This window comes from Nicotiana tomentosiformis, chromosome 12 (genome assembly GCF_000390325.3).
Source record: "Nicotiana tomentosiformis chromosome 12, ASM39032v3, whole genome shotgun sequence".
Lineage (NCBI taxonomy): Eukaryota > Viridiplantae > Streptophyta > Magnoliopsida > Solanales > Solanaceae > Nicotiana > Nicotiana tomentosiformis.
Window position 1 is genome coordinate 106,308,149 of NC_090823.1, and position 9,138 is coordinate 106,317,286.

Consider the following 9,138-nt stretch of genomic DNA (forward strand, 5'->3'; position numbering starts at 1 on the left):
GTCGAAACGAACCATGCTCATATAGATTGGCCCGAACCCAGGCATGTAATAACGTGCGAAGAAAGTTCTCTTCTTTATTGGCGTCTTATATCCAAGGAAAATTCCTCTATTTTAAGATTTATTAAGCAATCAGAATTAAGATAAACTCGACGACTAAGCCTACAGGCTATTTTTGTTTCGAGTTCGAGCAAACACTCACTCGACCATTAAGCCTACGGACTACATTACTTCGAGTCCGAATCATTCACTCGACTAAGCCTACATGCTATTTTTGTTTCGAGTTCGAGCAAACACTCACTCGACCATTAAGCCTACGGGCTACATTGCTTTGAGTTCGAATCATTCACTCGACTAAGACTATGGGCTATTTTTATTTTGAGTTCGAGCAAACACTCACTCGACCATTAAGCCTACGGGCTACATTGCTTCGAGTTCTACTCATTCACTCGACTAAGCCTACATGCTATTTTTATTTCGAGTTCGAGCAAACACTCACTCGACCATTAAGCCTACGGGCTACATTACTTCGAGTTCGAATTATTCACTCGACTAAGCCTACGGGCTATTTTTATTTCGAGTTCGAGCAAACACTCACTCGACCATTAAGCCTACGTGCTACATTACTTCGAGTTCGAATCATTCACTCGACTAAGCCTAGGGGCTATTTTTATTTCGAGTTTGAGCAAACACTCACTTGACCATTGCACTTACGGGCTACATTACTTCGAGTTTGAGCTGACACTCACTCGACCATTGCGCCTACGGGCTATATTTCTTCAAGATCGAATCCTTGACAACTAATAAGCCTAAAGGGCTGCATTGCCCCAAGTTTTGAGTAAGCGCTCGCTCGGTTACAGAAGCTACGAAGTCCAAATTTGATTAAGTTGTTTAAATCATTGTGAAAAGCAGAAGCAAGTCGGCAAAAAGGGAGATATGTCTATATACAAATTTATCTGCATGGGAGATTACAACGTAAAAACTAAGAACTAAACTTCTCAACCAGGAGCGGTCTCTTCTTTATCAGGCTCCCCCCCCCCCAATTTTCAGATACGCTATTGCTCTCATCGTCATCGCCATTTGAAACCAAGGATTCAGCATCGTCTTTGAGTTCTTTGGCCCTTTTTATCTCTTCAGCGAGATCAAAGCCACGAGCATGGATCTCCTTGAGAGTTTCCCTTCTGGATTGGCACTTAGCAAGTTCGGCGACCCAATGCGCTCGAATATCGGCGGACTCGGCTGCCTCTCTTGCCTGGACTTGGGTAGCTTTAGCATCGGCCCGATAGACGGCCACGAGCGCATCCACATCGGCCTTTGCCTTTTTGGCATCGAATTCGGCCTTGGCAAGTACAGAGGCCAACCGAGCCTCAAGCTCCTCAATTCTTCTTGCTTGAACCAAGCCTTTTTCCTTTATCTTCTGAAGTTGGGTTTCGGACGATGATAACTGGGCTCGAGCAATCTCTTTTTTTGTAGCAAAGCGCTCCATACCTTCTTTCCACCGCAAAGACTCCGTTCTTATCACGTTGACCTCCTCACGAAGCTTCCCGATCATCTCGATTTTTTGCTGCAGCTGTGAGATCGAAATGTTAGCTATCGTTCCGGTATCAAGCCCATAGGCCTTCAAAAGTATCATTACCTGCTCAGACAAATCGGTCTGATCTCGGTAAGCCTTAGCCATCTCAGCACAGAGGTCTTTTATTTCCTCCTCTCTCTGCCCTAAGGAAAGTCCAAGGGAGTTCCTCTCGTCAGTAGCCCGTTGTAGGTCGGCCGCGTATCGATACAGCTCGTTCTGGGACCGAGAAAATTATTCTCGATGAACTGCTGCTGCCTACAAAGAAACAAGAAGCGAAGTTAATGAAAAATGAACATGAAGATAGTACCGACAAAATAGTTTTAAAAGCTCACCTGATTCAAAGCCTGCCACAATCCGTGAAAAAGATCTGATTCATCACCAGCACCGGCAATATCCTCAATGCCAGTAAACAGGTCACGAAAGGAATTTTCTCCATCGTGAGGCCTGTCTAGATCGAGGGCTCCTAGAGCTTGAGCTTCCCGAATCACCCCTGCGGAAAAAGCGGGAAAGGTAGGCGAATTCTCGATTGCTGCTGCCCCAAATGGCTCGCCTGGAGCATTCCCCTTGGTTCGAAGAGGTTCGAGGGGCTCTTCGATCATATCCCCTGCTGGTTGATTCCGATGAGACGCGTCTTCTATATCCGATAGTTCGGGGACTCTACCCGAATCTTTCTTCGGTATATCTTCAGTTCGAGGCGGAGCCTCATAGAGCATCATCGATCCAGCCGGCGATGAGGCATCGGTGGTTCTCTATGTTCAGACCGCCAGAGCGCACTCATCGTTCTCTTCTTCTTCTTCTTCTTCTTCTTCATCTTAATACCTTAGACACAGAACGGATTCCACGGTCAAAGGAATGGCATTCTTGTTCAGCTTATGAGCCGTCCTCTTCTTCAGTTTTGGATATTCGGGAACCGAGGCTCTCTTCCTTTTATTTTCCTTCACCGGCTTTGGGACAGAGGCCAAAATTCCCTCTTCATTGGGCAAGGGCTTCAAAACCGCGTCTTTACCCAAGCCTGCATATGGGAACCCTTAATAAAATATTTTGAAAACCGCCTCGTTCGGATCATCAAAGAGTCCAAGAAATGAACTTACCGTGATTTTTGGCCTCCCACCGACCCTTTGACAAATCACGCCATGAGCGCTCGGCGTATGTAGAGGTCAAAACAAGGGCTCATACCCAGTTCTTGAGATCGGGAACTGCTCCGGGCATCCAGGGAACTGCTATATCACAAAAAAAAGATGAGTATCGATGAGAGAATAAATGAAAGAACAAAATAGAAGTAACAACAAGATCACACTTACGTTTCATATTCCACTCCTCGGGAAAGGGCATCTTTTCAATCGGAATCAGGTCTGAAGTCCTTACTCGAACGAACCTGCCCATCCAACCCCGGTCCCTGTCCTCGTCAATACTAGAGAACAGAGCCTTGGTAGCCTGACGCTGGAGTTTTATTAACCCTCCTCGAAAAAGTCGAGGATGATACAATCGGATAAGATGATCGAGGATGAACGGCATCCCCTCAATTTTGCTCACAAAATATCGGATCAAGATAATGATCCGCCACAAATAAGGATGGACCTGGCCTAGGGTTACCTGATATTATTGACAGAAGTCAATAATGACGGAATCGAGTGAACCTAAAGTGAAAGGGTAAGTATACACATTCAAAAACCCTTTCAAGTAAGAAGTGATATCTTCGTCAGGGGTAGGAATTATTATTTCTTTTCACCCCAATTGCAATCCTTCTTTAGCTGATCGAGGTGCTTCTCGATTATTGAACACATGTACCTCGATACCAGCTTACACCGGCCAGGGACCGATGAACCTTTATCGACCTTAAAATCTGAAGCAAGGACACACGCCCCGGGAACACACTCCTCAGGCTGTGGTTCTGTCGGTGTCTCCTCGGCGGCACACTATGAAGATGAAGCCTTCTCTTTCTGAGGAATGGTTTGCGATGTTTTTGCCATTTTCGAATTCAAAGGTGAGGAATAGAAGAAAGTGACAAAGATTTGGTAGAATTGAAGAGGGGTTTTTCGCGGAAAGAAATCACAGATTTACTGGTAAGTTGGAGAGTACGAAGAAGAACTTGGGAAATTTGGAAGATAGAAGATGTAAAAGTGGTAAAAGATAAAAGAAAGGGTTATTTATAGGTTCAAGCGATGGCGGTTCAGTATCAACAGTGGCCGGCCACCACCTGACATGCATTAAATGCCTTGAAAGACTAAATCAATGGGACAGCTACCAGATGCGTCATGATCGAACTCGATGGAAATGACATGGTATAATCAAAAGACCGCATAGCGCAATTGATTAGCGCGTTTGACTAAAATCATATCGTTTCTCGCCACATTCTTTCTAAGAAACGAGGGGACTATCTTTATACGGTCGAAATTGATTTCGGCCTTAGCACGTCCGATCGAGTTCGAACGGTGATCTATCGAAGTAAGATCCCGAAAGAGGAATGAACTAACCTCGAACCCGGGGAGGCCGATCCGTGTCGAGTTCGATATCATTATCGAGCTCGAATCAAAATCGAACCATGATACATAGTAGATCTATCGTTTCGATAATCCAGAGACCAACCAACTTTGACCTCGAATCAATTCGAGGGCTCGAGCCAGGATCGGGCTCGAACCAAGGTCATGAGTTCGAGCCGAGATCAAGCTCAAACCAAAATCAAGGGTTCTAAGCCAGATCGAGCTCGCAGACAAAAGCCGTTGCAATCCCACTAGAGAGAATCTTGGCAGAAATTATGGAAAAGCTGACTTATCATGGGTCTCCCACTGAATTTTTATTTTATTATGCTTAGAGCCAAATCCCTCCACTATAAAAGGGCTTGGTTACCATTCATGTAAAATAAGTTTTTCCAAGGCTTACATTATAATAAAAGGGCTATATTCTTCTACAATAAAGAACCGTTCTTTCAGATTTCTTAGATTGATTCTATTTGTTGAATCCTGAGATTCATTGTTCCTGATAACCTTATCTATTTTACCATTCTCCCCAATCTATATTTACACTTTTATTTATCCTTGCATTTTGTGTTAAGTTATGCCACATATTCTCGGAACTGCGTATAAATTCAACTCTATCTATTTTTCGGGTAAACAGTATTGTTATTTATTACTTTCCGTTCCACTTTATGTGACATGGTTCGAAGTATGAAAATTCAACTACCTAATTTTCAATGTGAATTTAAACATAGAATTATCACGTTATATGAAATAAAATTTACTTAGAAACTATATAAAAATTATTATAAGTTACAGTATTTAACAATTCAAAATAATTAAAAAGTATTTGAAAAAATCATAGTAAAAAAATAACTCATTTGACTTTCAAAATAGTAATTGTGCCACAAAAGTGGAACAAGGGGTATACATGTTAAATAAAAATAAATCTTATATATTCAGATGTTGAGATAACAAACCTATCTTAATTATTGATGACACTTAGATACGCATCCAAATATTCAAACATCTTAACCTTTAACGAAAACAAACGGCGTCGAAGATTCAATTTTGATTTGGGCGGCTTTGGCATTGACAGCTTCTCCTTGATTGTTATTTGTTTCTACTGATTGCGTCATCTTGATTGTACATATGTATGCAGGCCATATGCTTAGTAGAGTAAAAGTTTAAATCATAGTAAAAAGTAGGTGGGTAAATTTTGACATTTTTTCCATTCCATATGCTGTTAAAGTAAAAAAAAAGTACTAATGATAAAGGTATGAATGACACGAAATGTAACAGTAGATATAAAATTAAAATATTTCGTATAATAGTAAAGAGCAAATATGGATTTTTCTCAAAATATTAATCCGACCAGCTTATAAAAGCATGAGAGATCAAGGGTAGAGCTCAATAACAGACCTCAAACCCAGAGTCTGGTTAATTTTGTAGCTACTAAAACCAGCATCTAAGAAAAGTTTCTCCCATTCTTGCTTGTTCCTTTCTTTGCTACCTAAGAAAACCATTATCACCATGTCTATCAAGAGTTGTGCTTGGACAGATTCATCATCCATCTCTGGATTTTCCATCACCATCTCTATAATGATAGCTTTTCCCCTTCCTGTTATTGCCTTCTTGGAGTTTTTCAAAATTCTCACACACTCTTTGTCATTCCAATCGTGCAAAATTGACTGCTCAATTAACATGTCCGAAGTAGTAATAGAAGAAGAATGTATTGAGACATAATATAATTAAATTATTAAAAGTGTGCTCTTTATCTCTAACAGTTTAAACTTTAAAATGAATTGGTCACACTCTTCGGTATGTATGGTATCAAAAACCGCTACTCAAAAGTTAAAAAATTACGTGTTTGACACATGAAAAATAATCACGTTCACACATGAAAATGTGTCAAGACCATATATGGAGAAAACATCGCTCAACCAATGTGGGACAGTTAATAGTTGCGTATTGCTGAATGTACCAACTTACCTGTTAGAATACAGATCAAGACTAATGCTTGTACATTCCATTGTTTTGAAAAAAGTTTAAACATCAATTGTACAAAAATTGATGAAATAGGGGAATTATTAGGCAAAGTCCATACTGAATATTTACCTTGAGTAAGACAGCATTAGCTGGGGGAATTTTCTGGAACATATCTGCTGCTACAAACTCCAAGTTTTCGCTTCCCTGTAAGTTAGCCACCAGACGTGGAAGATCAAGTACTGTGCATTTCATGTCAGGGAAAGTTTTGGCTATGGCCATTGCAACAGTTCCAGTCCCTCCTCCAACATCCACTATAGATGTCAATCCGTCGAACACATCTTTATACTTATATTCCAATAACACTTTCATGAATGATCGCGATTCTTTAGCCATGATCTCGTTAAACCAATTACCAATGCTCGGATCTCTTGAAAGTTTATCCCAGAAAAGGTCTCCATATGCAGTGTAAAACGCACTTGGATCCTCATTCTTGAACCAATCACTCATAGAATTCCATGCTTTTAGAAAAAATGTATCTTGCTCTTCCATCAATTTCCAGGTTGCATTCTTCACTGCATAGCGATCAGCTGTTGCAAGTGAATAATACCCTTCATCATCATTTTCATTGTCGCGACCTTCAGATTTATGTAGAATTAACAAGCCATAATGAACTAATATTCGTGTAAGGCGGTGAAAGTAGTGAGATTTAGAAGGATTGATAGGGAGGGCAGCGATAAGTTCGGAAAGAGTCATTGGTTTGCTATGTTTGGTGATGGCATTAGGTATGCCCAATTGAAGTGCACACTTCAATGCTACAGGTTCTATGAAGTAATAAAGCTGGTTCCACGAATGAGCTTCAGCTCGAAGAAGTTCACTAGGAGTAAGGTTCTCATTATTATCAGCCATGTAAAGTTTCAATTAGTTTGTGATCTTTTAGATATGCTATGCATTTATATCTCAACTTGTATAAATCTAACAAGAAGTAACTTAACTCCATATGGAGTATTTGATTGTCCTTACTTTCTTTTGGAATTTATGAAGTGGAATATTCATGCAACTGTTGTGCAGAAGATCCAACTCCACAAGTAATATACTATCCTATTATTAATAGATATTCTAACCGTCCGCCAGCAGCAGAATCTTATTTAATTTTTGAAGTTTTCTCTAATCCGAATTGGCCGAGCAAGAGCTTGACCCCTTCATGAATTTTGTTGTTATTGTAAGTTTGGGCTAAACAGTACTCCTATTATATTGTTAATAGTTTAGAAACATCAAGTGCTTGTATTTGAAGAGTTGATTTGATACGTGATTGATATTCGGCTTAAAGTGGAATCAACCCTGCCTGAGTTAGAGTGCCAAACATGCTCAAGAACTGGGCAAGAGTCTCCTGAAGTGCAGGGTAGTAACAGGCATCTCAGGTGCCTGTTCTCCAACTAGAGCTACTGGTAGTTCTGATGCAGCAGCTCGTGCAGGTGCTCTGGCTGCACCACGTAGTCTTCCTCAGCCTCTGGCACGGCCTCTGCTCCGGCCGCGTCCTCTTGCGGCTCCAACAAGGGGCATGGATATCTGATCATCAGATCCAGTTGTGTGTGTCCTCACCATCTGTGAGAAAATAGAAAGACAAGAGTTTATAATTTTGAAGTCAACAATGCGCACTATAAGGAATCAAAGAAGTGAACATTTTCCTAACAGTTCCATAGCCTCCCGAAGATAAATACAGACGTCTCCGTACCGATCTGCGAGACTCTACTAAACCTGCTTGTGACTCATAACACCTATGAACGTAGAGCTCTTATACCAACTTGTCACGACCCCAAATTCCCTCCGTAGGATGTCGTGATGGCACCTAGTCTTTAAGACTAGATAAGCCTATCCATGCGGAATAACTGAATATAAATTGAAATTTAATCCTTAACAGTTGAACAAATAAGAACTGCAAATTTAACAATTTCAACTCCCAAAACCCTATAGGAATAAGTCACAATCTTCTAAGAATTTATTCCCAATGTCTCTATACATCAGAGTCTAAAGGAAATAAGGAAGACAACATAATAAGATAGAAGGGGACTCCGAAATTTGCGGACACTGATAGATATACCTCGAAGTCTTCTCGTACGGCTAATTCACTGATGCCTGGTCTGATAAGATGTACCTGGATCTGCACAAAAAGATGTGCAGAAATATAGTATGAGTGCATCACAACGGTACCCAATAAGTGTCAAGCCTAAACGCAGTAGAATAGTGACGAGGCCAGGTTAGAACCTACTGGAATAATAAAAGAAAGGGAGAAAAGTTTAACTATATAATAAGGCCAAATACATATATATAACCCCTTAAACTTACACCAATTTTTACCTAGGCACTTTAACTAAGACAATTTCCCATGAAACATTTTATCTATATTTAAACTGTCCGATTAGACACATTAATCTGATGCGGCACAATGCGTGTACCACGCTTCTTGTAATAGCGTGGAACACCTATATTTTGTTGTTCAATATTTTTCTCTCTCCTTCCGCCCCTCTCTCTCCCGTCCACTGATCTCTCCACCTTCACCATTATTACAGCTATCACCTCCATATTAACAACGAAACCACATGAACAAATTACTCTCTTTCTGTTTAATCCTTCTAGAAAGCTTCGAAAACCTCATATTTTAGGACAAAAGGCACCAATTTTCAAATTTACTTGGCAATATGATGGACCTTGGATGCAAGAGCTACAAAAATCAAACTCCACCACTTCCAGTGCAACTCCCAGAGGAAATTCCAGTGATGATATCTAATCGGACGGCGTCAACTTGCAGCACCGTGCTTTGAAAGTTTAGGCGGCTCGAAAAAATAGACGCCTCACCAAGACTTCTAAAACGTACCGCTGATTATTTCTCTAACGCCGTGAAGCCCTCATTGATACGTTCCGTTCTAACTTCACCATTACCCCGCCATTTTTCTTACAGTCGTGAATGTAATTTCAGCACTGTTTATCGAAAAAATCGGATAACGTTAGATTTTGTGTATGGTTCTAAAGATATGCGATACAATTCAATATAAATCGTGTAGAGAAATAGAGATACGTATATTCTTGACTATGAGAATAAAAATAGCGGGCAATAAGAATGAATGAGAT

General features: G+C 40.6%; 2 protein-coding genes across 2 annotated transcripts; both read right to left on the reverse strand.

Moving 5' to 3' along the window:
- Window positions 1–979: 979 nt before the first annotated feature.
- LOC138903176 (uncharacterized) lies at window positions 980–1,675 on the reverse strand. Its single transcript, XM_070191103.1, has one exon. The coding sequence runs from the start codon at window positions 1,673–1,675 to the stop codon at window positions 980–982; it is 696 nt and encodes a 231-aa protein (XP_070047204.1).
- Window positions 1,676–5,110: 3,435 nt separating this feature from the next.
- Window positions 5,111–6,918, reverse strand: LOC104110491 (trans-resveratrol di-O-methyltransferase-like). The gene is made up of 2 exons (XM_009620004.2): window positions 6,142–6,918; window positions 5,111–5,714 (listed from the first exon to the last, which is right to left on the reverse strand). The coding sequence occupies exons 1-2, from the start codon at window positions 6,916–6,918 to the stop codon at window positions 5,421–5,423; spliced, it is 1,071 nt and encodes a 356-aa protein (XP_009618299.1). The 3' UTR covers window positions 5,111–5,420.
- Between the last annotated feature and the right edge of the window lie 2,220 nt (window positions 6,919–9,138).

What these genes read in the sequence shown, in the direction of transcription:
- LOC138903176 (XM_070191103.1), bottom strand. Translation starts at nt 1,675, where the DNA reads ATGGCTAAGGCTTACCGAGATCAGACCGATTTGTCTGAGCAGGTAATG.
- LOC104110491 (XM_009620004.2), bottom strand. Translation starts at nt 6,918, where the DNA reads ATGGCTGATAATAATGAGAACCTTACTCCTAGTGAACTTCTTCGAGCT. An exon ending in CTAATGCTGTCTTACTCAAG is followed by an intron (nt 5,715 to 6,141) that starts GTAAATATTCAG and finishes TTAATTGAGCAG; the next exon opens with TCAATTTTGCACGATTGGAA.